This window comes from Ipomoea nil, unplaced genomic scaffold (assembly GCF_001879475.1).
Source record: "Ipomoea nil cultivar Tokyo-kokei standard unplaced genomic scaffold, Asagao_1.1 scaffold0805, whole genome shotgun sequence".
Lineage (NCBI taxonomy): Eukaryota > Viridiplantae > Streptophyta > Magnoliopsida > Solanales > Convolvulaceae > Ipomoea > Ipomoea nil.
Genome location: NW_017617233.1, coordinates 2,547,881 through 2,558,470, shown reverse-complemented (window position 1 = coordinate 2,558,470; position 10,590 = coordinate 2,547,881). Strand labels below are relative to the sequence as shown.

Below are 10,590 nucleotides of genomic sequence, written 5' to 3'. Positions count from 1 at the left end.
TCAGGTTCTCCAAACGAATTCAGTTTCAATCTCAAAAAACAGTTAAAGATTCAAGTTTCGTGTAGCATTGAAAATTTGTTTCAATGTCTGATTGTAAAAATGTTTTATCATTCTATTCATCTTATTGTAAACTTTTCATCGTATGATTAATGAATTTGCTCTTTTATTTCAAAAAAAAAAAAAAAAAAAAAAATCTCCTACGTTATTATTAACGAGCCATACCCATACCCGCCACTATAATATTCTTCGACCAAACTTCCATTCCTAACATGTCACATCACTAACGTATTCTCCAGCTGCTACCTCTTCTCTATATAATCTTCTCACTTTAATTTCTGCTTCCCAACACAAACCAATTAACTCAACGTGGGAGACACATGGCATCACCTTCTTCTTCAATATCTCTCTCAACACCCTCGCCGCCGCCGCCGTCCGCCGGAAACAGGCCCGGACCTCGCCGTTCGTCGCTCAAAATCCGTGCTCGGACCTACAGATCAGAAGAAGGTAATAAACACAACACCATTATATCATACATATATACTTAGAAATGCATTTTTGTCTCTCTATTATATTGTTCGTTATTAGCTGTTTTAGTCCTTAATTTTTTATCATTCTAATATGCACTCTTAATTTTTCTAAAAAAAAAAAAAAAAAACTTAATTTTAAGGGAGAAGGTTGTCAATTTTCTATTTTGCATATAAAATATAAAAACTGAAGAAGTTATAAAGAATAAAAATAACGAAATTTAAAAAATACATACATACTAAGTAAAATTTTAATAGACTCAATAACTAGTTTTATTGCAGTAAAGGTTAAAACTGTAAATTTTTGAAGAGTTAAAGCGTGTATACTGTAATCTGTAAAAAGTTTACGGATTAAAAAGACTAGCAAAGTACAATTGAGAAATTAAAAATGTAATTTTGTTTATATACTATATAATTAGCAAAGTACAATTGAGAAATTAAAAGTACAAGGTCTTTGATATGTGTATATGCAGGGAGAGGAGGGCATATAGGGGATGCAAATTTGAGAGTGTTGAGGGAAAGAATAGAAGAAGTGAGGGTGAAGGAGAGACTGGAGAGATGTTTGGAGTGTGAGTTTGGGTGGAATTACAATATTGCCATCAATGACTGCGACAAGAAGATGGCGGCCATGTCTGCATTACTGCAACTTGTTTGTAATGTTGGTGGGACTATTGGGTTCACCATTCTGGGCTGTTCTTTCTGCCTTTACCTTACTTCAATCTTTATTCATTTCACTCTCTAAGACCATCTCCAATCAACACATAGTAAAATGATATAGTGGCAAAAGAAATCGCACTATTGGTCTCCAATCAACACACCAAAACTTCAAAAGTTTTGTCGAGGATGAACAGTACTACGCCATATTTGACACTGTTCATGTGTGGCAAAACTTTTAAGAATTTTTTTCCTTTTATATATATATATATATATATATATATATATATATATATATATATATATATATATATATATATAGAGTTAAATATTTAAACATATATTGAACAGTATTAAAGATCTTATCAAGACGATCAAAACAAAACTAATATTGAATATACACTAATTAAAATTAAATTGCATAAAACATAATGTTTTAATTTATTAAATTACATTAAAATGCAACTATATGTTATTATATTAAAATAATAAAAGTATTAATATAATTTTTAAATTTATGAAAATATAAATTATTTTAGTGTAGGAATAAATTTAGTGTAAATGGATTGTTGATGAAAAATTTAGTGTAAAAATATGTTGGAATTTCTTTTTTGATGTAAAAATTTGTACATATTAAATTTGGTGTTTTGGGTTAGAGATGGTCTACTAAATTGTAATTAGCAGTTACATTACACAATAATGATTGTAATTGGATGTGGATATATATTATCAGTCTTTATCTATTCACTTTATTTACTTATCTTCTTTGTATTCTGATCCAATTTCAAGATTCAATAATTTTTGTTTTGTATTTAATGAAATACTTCATATAATTAGGGTAATACTTGTGTGAGACGTCTCACGACTCTTAATTTGTGATACGGGTCGAATATGTGATCTCATTAATACTATACATTGGAAAAGGTATTTGTAGACAAATTGACGTAAATTATGCAAGGTGAACACAATTCCAAAACTGTCATAATTATGAATATAGAATTTAAAAATTATGAACATAAAACTCTGGACTTTGGACCTTATTTTTTGGGCTAGACATCTCAATAGATAGAAAAACTCCTTCAAACTTTTCCTTTTGGGCCAAAGACGGCCTCATTTATTGAGCTGGATACTTATTACCCAATTGTCTTATATAATAATTTTTATGCGGTGTAACATGGTGCACACGATTGTAAAAACGACATCATTTTGGCGTTGAATTTAAAAAAATTTTGAATATGTAGTTCATTCATCTTGAATATATAGTTCAAATTATACACAACATAACGCCGTTGACGAAAATTAAAACTGATTTTTTTTTTATTCATTATGGATATTTAGTTCATTCATTTTGGATATATAGTTCAAATTATGCACAACATATTCATTATGGATATTAGTTCATTTATTATAGATATTTAGTTCATTCATTATGGATATATAGTTCAAATTATGCACAACATAACGCCATTGGCGAAAATCGAAACTGATTTTTTTTTTTCATTCATGCTGAATATTTAGTTCATTTATTCTGGATATATTGTTCAAATTATGCACAACATAATGCTGTTGACGGTAATCAAAACTGAAATTTATTTTTAAAGTCGGATGCGCGTTTTTAGACAAAATGACGTCATTTTTGCATGGTGCACACGGTTGCACACTTGCAAAGCATAATTTGCCCTTATTTAAGGTTAAGTGCATTTTTGTTCTTAAAATAACGAAGAATAGCCGGATTAGTCCATCAATCATAGAGGAGAAGCGAAGTCATCCATAATCATGTATTAAAGTAATTGTTTTGGTCATTTGTTGGCAAATTAGTGTGAGTTGTGTGGACCACGATTCAAAATGATGTTGTTTTGATATTAAAAAAATTATAATTTTTGTTTCCCGCGTGTTAAAATAAGTAAGCTGACAAGATTATAGAGATATGATGAAGGTGGACAAAGGGAACTACTCAGTCCGTAGCTGCTACAAGAAACTTTTTGTTTCCCAAGTCTAACTGTCTCCAAGTAATTACTGAAATCGAGAGTCGCTGGTTGGTCTCTTCTTTTGACTTAATTATTAACGAAAATACGACATTAGGGAACTAGTTAGGAAATTTATAAATCTTTACTTTTTGTTTATTAAACGATCTGCATTAGGGTTATTCATGTGTTAGCTAGGAAAGCCCTATCAAAATTAGTTTTTGCGGCTTGCTTTTCTTTTCCACTTCCTTCTATTATTCATGCTCTACAAGTTGGGAAGAATTAATGAATGAAGTTAGCTTTCTTTCAAAAAAATCTAAAAAAGTCACCTGTGGAATTATGATTCATTCAACTAACTGCTTTATTAATTTAAAAAAATAAAATACTATTTTCTTTAAAACGGATAATGCAAATCGCTCCAAGTCTTATGTCATAATTCATAAACTCATAATCATATTATTATTACCTGTAAATTTCATATTTTTAGACAATTAATTTGTGCAGGGGAAAAAAAAAGCACCAGTAACTACTCTGTATAAAGAATGAATTGAATTTCCTCTTTGCTAAAATCCAAAAAAAAAAAAAAAGAAAAGTGAATTAGTAATCCAATGATCATCTCGAATAAACTGGTTCTTCCATGATGGTCTCTAACATAGGCTTCTTCGACCTGCACATAGACAGCCGGTGCTTGAACTCCGGCGCCGACAACTCTTCGATGTCATCCAAATTCAACCTAGGCAAATCGTCCCGATTATGACCGCCGTCACTGATCAACTGATGATCAGGCAGTATTCTCACGCTTCCACGGGATACCCTTTTAGCGGCGAGGAACAGAACGCCCATATCCGCCGCGGTGACGGCGGAGTTCAGCCGCTTCATGGGGAACATGGCGTAAACGCTGCCCATCTCCAGATCCTCGTCGGCGTTGAGCGCCGAGAATCTCCGGCCCATCTGTAAACCCCTGGCGCTCACCACGAAGTGGTTCGGCGATTCCAGCATCAGCTCCGCCGCGTTGGTGGGCTCGTAAAAATGGCGTATTTCGCCGGTGGCGAGAATCACCTTCGTTCCCCTGCTGGAGTTCCTGCCTGCCGGCCCCGACAAGGTGCAAGAAACGTAATTGCCCATTTCAAGAAACCGTACAAAGAACCCAAAAAACAGCAATTATGTTGGCTTAGAATTAATCTGGTCAGCTGCTTGAGCAACTCGCGATTTACCTTTTTCTAGTGACTCTTAAATAAGAGTTCTGGTGACTTGCGATTTTAACTCTTCTCGCTAAGCAGCAACTCTTGAACAGGAATTCTGAAATTTAAGATCAGTCTAATTGACTGTTTGAACGTAACAACTCTTGAACATGAATTCTGAAGTTTAAGATCAGTCTAATTGACTGTTTGAACGACTAATGATTTATCTCTTCTAGCGATTCTTCGAAAGTAGCTCGGGGAACTCAATGTAGGAGGAATGAACGAGAAATGAAGAATGCAATACGAGGAGAAAAGTGGGCAAATTAAACAAGAGTTTTGTGTTGGAGATGGTTAGTGGTGTGGTGTATAGGGGATATATAGAGGCGTGTTTGGGAGGTGAGATAATATTAAAAAATTGAAAAGGCTTAAGGCCAGTTGTAAATGTGGTATGGGTTGACAGTGGAGATGGGGAGTTGAGTAATGCCTCCGCGTCCGGTGGAACCGTGGAAGTGTGGGTTTACATTTGTTTTTAGAAATCCCCAGTCTAATGTTAGCTTTTTAGGTAACTTATAATCTTATATTGCGTGTGGAGCCCATGTCTTGTTGTTCTTCGCAGGATCATGTTCCAAATGCCTAAATTATAACCATTTGATTCGTGAAAAACGAATTCAGAAAATTTTAAAATAAAATTTTATAGAAACAGGTGTTTAGCAAATGACCCGTAGCTAATTAAGTTAGTTAGTTTGACCAGTTAAAAGTATTATCTAATTATAAAAAAAGTTTTTGATAAATTAATTGTTTATTTTCATTATTAAAGACGTTCACTAATAAAAAAATTTTTACTTTTCTCAATTTTTCAAATTTCGACTTATTGTCTCAATAAGCTAATGTAATAAGTCATTTTACCGAACATTTATAGGGTGTTTGGTAGTCAGGGAAGTTTGAACATTCATGCATGGGAATTTAAAATGTTGGAAAATTATTCACACGTTTGGTGTAATTTTTGACTTATGAAAGTTGGGTCAATAGGAATCTAATTCCATAATATCAAGGAAAGTAAACCCACCTCTCACGACGATTGAAACTTGGAACCTTGTGATTATCAAGCTAACAACTCGACCAATTTAGTTAGGATTGTCTTTATATTTTTATTTTCTCAATTATATAATTCAAATTGTTTTAATCCTATTTTTAACAATTGTAAAATACAACCTTAATTATATATCATTTCTCTTTCAAGCAATCAAGTCTTGAATCTCCATTTAAAAAGAAATTTAAAAATACAAGCATTTAGAAACATATAGTTCCTTATTTATTGTTATCAAAATAATTAGACATACAACATAGTTTTCTTCTTACAATTTATATAATTACAAACTAACAAAAATTTCAAACATATAGTTAGAATGTAAAGCTAATTGCTCAGACAAATTATCAAGAAGTCAACTAACTCGCGTATTGGCATTGACAATCATCCTTGTAAGTTGTGACTAACGTGCATGTTTTAAAAAATAAAAAAATAAAAAATCTTGAAACTTTATTGTAATTGGTAGAAATTTGAAATTGTAGATGTCTCCTTTGCATAATGTTTTTGACAAAATCAAAAGTAAGAGTGACAAGACATTGCATACTTGGTAAAATAAATAAATAAATAAATAACTACTATAGTATATTGCAACTACTAAATTATTAATCTTAACAAAATTGTAAATTAACATTCTAACTTTATAAAATTGTTTAATTTACATTTTTAACTACTCATCCTCTAGTTAAAATCGATAAAGTGTGACTTGGTAATTAACATATCACTTGATGCTAATGTATAATATTTCTTTTCCTGAAATTAAACCAATTTAAAGAAAAAAAAATCTTCAACAAATAGCCACGGTCATGACCATTTATACAAATAAGTGTGTTAACACCTCTGGTTGGTCACAAGATCAAATCTCAAGAGGAAGGGCTTTAATTTTTTGGGTTGAAATTATTTGAAAATGTACAGAATATATATTACCTGATAAAAAATTATGAGTATTTCAAAAAAAAAAAAAGAATAAATAAATAAAGCTAGAAGATTTGAAACAAAGGATTTTTTTAAATATATTAAATTATGTGTATTCTGTTATGAGTTTATATGCATTCGAAACAGAGAATTTTTTTTTAACAACTTAACAAAACGATGTCTTTTTGAAAGGCGCAAAACGCACAATACTATGTGCACCCTGGTGCACAGTATAACGATTGTAGGTAACATGATTGAAGGTTATTTACGCGCGAGGCGGTTGCCGCGTCACGACCCACGAGATAAATAATAAATAGTGATGGGATTATGTATTTATTATATTAATTACTTACACAGCGTGATGCGGATGTTTAATCTAAATCTAATCACTAATCATTTGGTACGGTTGTTCACGCAAAATGAGGAATTCCTAATTCCCAAGCCACCACAACTTTAATATAATGGAACATGGAACCTAGTTTAAGAATCTCACCGTCACAACTCTACAATTTTTGTTAATATACACCTCACTCTTGCGTATACTCATTAATCAATTATACTACACTACTACCCCGTAGTATAATCTACTGCACTACTCTCTGTACATAAAAAATATACTCCCATAATTTATGGATTGAATTTGCACTTTGAGTTTAATTTAGAGGCAATTTTTTTTTAATAATTCATTTCTCTAGCTCTAGTTACTAAGATTAAGAGAAGATCGCCTTGTGGTCCTAACTGACTATTAAGTAAATCAAAGATTATGGATTTAATTATCAAATCAACAACCTGACCAACTCGACTAAGAATGTCAAATAATTGATGATATTCTTATCATTCGGCAATAGTGAATCAAACAAATATATATATACTCCGGCAAAGAGTTTGTAGCACAAAAATAAGGCAAACATATTTTCAATTATTGGCATCTGCAACATAATATATAATGGAAGGGAAGAATCCTCATCCGATCCAGCCTGGAAATCTTAGATCAGGTGGAAATGCAATATAATCGAAATTCAAAAACAGCAGCTGCAGCAGTATGGGGTTTGTGTTCTCAGTGCCTCTGGCAAGTATATAACTTATCTGAAGAAGCAAAAAGCGAAACAAAAATGTAGCAGCAGCATGATGTGTGTGATCAACCACTGGACTCCTTGGCAATCTTCTCAGCCTTGGCCATCACCTCATCTATGCCTCCCACCATGTAAAATGATTGTTCCGAAAGGTCATCATACTTTCCATCCAGCACACCCTGCTCACAAACACCTACCACTTTAAACATTTGAATCATATGCCTAAATACATTTTGAGGGCAATGCTAAAGATCGAGTACCTGGAAGCTTGTTATGCTCTCTTTCAACTCCACATACTTTCCAGGAGCACCTGTAAATACTTCTGCCACGTGGAAAGGCTGGCTCAGGAACCTTTGAATCTTGCGTGCGCGAGCAACAGTGAGTTTGTCGTCTTCACTTAACTCGTCCATTCCCAGGATGGCGATAATATCCTGCAGATTTTTGTAGTTTTGGAGTACCTTCTGTACTCCTCTTGCAGTATTATAGTGGTCATCGCCAAGGATATGGGGAGAAAGCATGCGGGAGGTGGAATCCAAAGGATCAACAGCCGGATAGATACCAAGCTCAGAAATCTGCATATTTAAACATAAGAGAAGAGCAGCCATGACAAATTGCTATTGTCTACTCAAAAATACGAATACTAAATACCTGTCGGGATAACACAGTTGTGGCATCAAGGTGAGCAAAGGTGGTTGCAGGAGCTGGATCTGTCAAGTCATCAGCAGGAACATAGATAGCTTGGACAGAAGTAATTGACCCCTTCTTAGTCGTGGTGATACGTTCTTGAAGTCCTCCAAGGTCAGTAGCTAAAGTTGGTTGATAACCAACAGCAGAGGGGATACGACCCAGTAAAGCAGATACCTCAGAGTTTGCCTAAGTCATGGCAAGAGGCAAAGGACAACCACATTAGTAAACTCATATGCAATTGGAGTGGAGAACATAAAAGATGATTTCTTTGGAAGTAGCTCACTTGAGTGAACCGGAAAATATTGTCAATGAAAAGTAGCACATCTTGGCCCTCAGCATCCCGAAAGTGTTCAGCAACTGTCAGCCCAGTAAGTCCAACACGGGCGCGGGCACCAGGGGGTTCGTTCATTTGACCATATACCAGAGCACATTTGCTCTCACTCTACACCAAATACAAAAGCAAAATCAACCCAGGTTAGAGAGCTAAAGAACCTTAGAGCAAATATGTATTCTAAACCAAAGCAAAGAAAGAAAAGGACCTGCTTGTCCCCAAGCTTAATAACACCACTCTCAATCATTTCTCTGTACAAATCATTACCCTCACGTGTACGTTCACCCACACCAGCAAACACCGAGAAACCACCTGAGAATCAACAAAGCAAGAACTAAAAATTTAAACACACACAAAAGATTGCAATAGGTCTGACAAAATCTGATTTCATGGTGAACTTAAACATCATACCATGAGCCTTGGCCACATTGTTAATAAGCTCCATAATAAGCACCGTCTTCCCGACACCTGCACCACCAAAAAGCCCAATCTTCCCACCTCTTTGATATGGAGCAAGTAGATCAACCACCTGTTAACAGTAAAGGGGTATAAGACACTCCTTCCCAATAGTTCTATGATATGGAATAAGCCACCCATCGATTCATTTAAGATTTAAAATTAGAAGAAATCATAGTCTGCAAATAGTTAGGGGTTATAAAATGTTTTGAAACAATTCTTTCCAGAATCAATAATCCCGGCAACATAAACAATAATCCGAATTGTTTCATAGCATATGGTTCAAATATGTATCACCTTGATTCCAGTTACGAGGATCTGTTGTTCAGTAGCTTGTTCCACAAAGGCTGGAGCTTCTCGGTGAATTGGGAGATAGTGATCCGTTTCTTCATAAGGTGAACATTTCAGAAAAAGTTAGAAATAGAATAAGACATACAAAAAACAAAACATCTGAAACATCACGGATTAAAACAACATTTCACATATCATATGTTCTTACTTAAATCACCCTTCTCATCAATAGCCTCTCCAATGACATTAATAATCCGGCCAAGTGTTGCCCTGCCAACAGGCACCTGAAATTGGAGAAACTTATTAGAAGGGAAAGGAAATACTGAAACAATTTTACGTATACATGAAGGCACAATAGAGAAATATAGGACAGAAATGGAGTCAAATGCAAACACAGAAGAAGCAAGTATGGTGGAATTACAGTGATTGGAGAGCCAGTATTGAGGACTCTTTGACCCCGGATAAGCCCTTCAGTTCCATCCATAGCGATAGTCCGCACCATATTCTCTCCCAAATGCTGGGCCACTTCCAGCACCAACCTTATCGGATTATCCATAACCTCCAGCGCCGTCAGGATCGGCGGCAAACCTTCATCGAATCGTACATCAACAACGGCACCAATAACCTGACAAACGCTCCCAACAGCGCCGGCGCCGGTGAACTCGTCAGTGATCTTACCGCCGGTCTTTTTGGTAGACGGCGATCCAGAAGGTCGCTGTTCAGGCGCCTTCGCCGCCGCGGAGGTAGCGTAGTTCACGACGCGATGGAGCGCGTGGCCGGCGGGTGAAGGAGAGAGAGGCCGAGGCTTCAGCCGTGGACATTTGAAGGACGGTTTTGAGCGGAGGAGAGAAGCCAGGAGACGCCGCGAAGCCATTGACGAACCTTAGATGGATTGTAGGGGTAATATTTGGTGGAATTGCATTTGAGAAGTGTGAGTGAGAGTGAACGACTTTTATCGGCAGCAGAAACTGGAAAGAAGAGGAGGCGGCGGTTCCGGCGGAGGAAGCGTGACATTGTGCACCGGCGACGAGTTCAAACGATGCAGAGCCGCCACGTGTATTCATCCCCGCCATTTTAGTCGTTCGCCATATTTACACATTCCTCCATTTCCCCTACTCTTTTGGAGATTTCTGCAATTCTAATCACAGTGGCCCAAAACCCACCATGTTTCGTTAATAAGCCGATAATGATTGAATATCAATTTTACTGGGCCAAAACTAATGCTTTGAAATGGGCTTTGCAAACAGTGAATATCTTGATCGGCAAATTACAGTCATTACAATTTACAAGGTGAACTATGGACACTATACCATAGATTACGGCCCACTTTGCATTATTTTTGAATTAAACTTTAAATTTTGCATAATTACTATTTGAGTTAACAATAATAAGTACTGTTTAAGCACCCATGGGCAGCTCAGTTGGTCATA

At 35.4% G+C, this 10,590-nt stretch overlaps 3 protein-coding genes across 4 annotated transcripts; 1 reads left to right on the top strand and 2 right to left on the bottom strand.

Annotated features, from left to right (window-relative positions):
* Window positions 1–323: 323 nt before the first annotated feature.
* LOC109177635 lies at window positions 324–1,929 on the top strand. Its single transcript, XM_019327051.1, has 3 exons — window positions 324–504; window positions 998–1,266; window positions 1,846–1,929. The coding sequence occupies exons 1-2, from the start codon at window positions 378–380 to the stop codon at window positions 1,264–1,266; spliced, it is 396 nt and encodes a 131-aa protein (XP_019182596.1). The 5' UTR covers window positions 324–377; the 3' UTR covers window positions 1,846–1,929.
* Window positions 1,930–3,678: 1,749 nt separating this feature from the next.
* Window positions 3,679–4,779, bottom strand: LOC109177929. Its single transcript, XM_019327426.1, has 2 exons — window positions 4,548–4,779; window positions 3,679–4,274 (listed from the first exon to the last, which is right to left on the bottom strand). The coding sequence occupies exon 2, from the start codon at window positions 4,265–4,267 to the stop codon at window positions 3,755–3,757; it is 513 nt and encodes a 170-aa protein (XP_019182971.1). The 5' UTR covers window positions 4,268–4,274; window positions 4,548–4,779; the 3' UTR covers window positions 3,679–3,754.
* Window positions 4,780–7,200: 2,421 nt separating this feature from the next.
* LOC109177927 (ATP synthase subunit beta, mitochondrial) lies at window positions 7,201–10,309 on the bottom strand. 2 transcript variants are annotated; one of them, XM_019327425.1, is made up of 9 exons: window positions 9,582–10,309; window positions 9,369–9,444; window positions 9,167–9,255; window positions 8,825–8,942; window positions 8,622–8,713; window positions 8,366–8,524; window positions 8,044–8,268; window positions 7,656–7,967; window positions 7,201–7,574 (listed from the first exon to the last, which is right to left on the bottom strand). In XM_019327425.1, exons 1-9 carry the CDS (start codon window positions 10,032–10,034, stop codon window positions 7,461–7,463), a joined length of 1,638 nt encoding a protein of 545 aa, XP_019182970.1. In that variant the 5' UTR covers window positions 10,035–10,309; the 3' UTR covers window positions 7,201–7,460. The 2 variants fall into 2 exon arrangements, with proteins under 2 accessions (XP_019182970.1, XP_019182969.1); XM_019327424.1 differs by having other exon boundaries at window positions 8,622–8,725; window positions 9,582–10,308.
* Window positions 10,310–10,590: the final 281 nt, after the last annotated feature.

Coding starts and splice junctions, on each gene's coding strand:
- LOC109177635 (XM_019327051.1), top strand. CDS start 378: ATGGCATCACCTTCTTCTTCAATATCTCTCTCAACACCCTCGCCGCCG. Junction 505..997: donor GACCTACAGATCAGAAGAAG/GTAATAAACACA, acceptor GTGTATATGCAG/GGAGAGGAGGGCATATAGGG.
- LOC109177929 (XM_019327426.1), bottom strand. CDS start 4,267: ATGGGCAATTACGTTTCTTGCACCTTGTCGGGGCCGGCAGGCAGGAAC.
- LOC109177927 (XM_019327424.1), bottom strand. CDS start 10,034: ATGGCTTCGCGGCGTCTCCTGGCTTCTCTCCTCCGCTCAAAACCGTCC. Junction 9,445..9,581: donor ATACTGGCTCTCCAATCACT/GTAATTCCACCA, acceptor CTCCAATTTCAG/GTGCCTGTTGGCAGGGCAAC. Junction 9,256..9,368: donor TGATGAGAAGGGTGATTTAA/GTAAGAACATAT, acceptor CACCTTATGAAG/AAACGGATCACTATCTCCCA.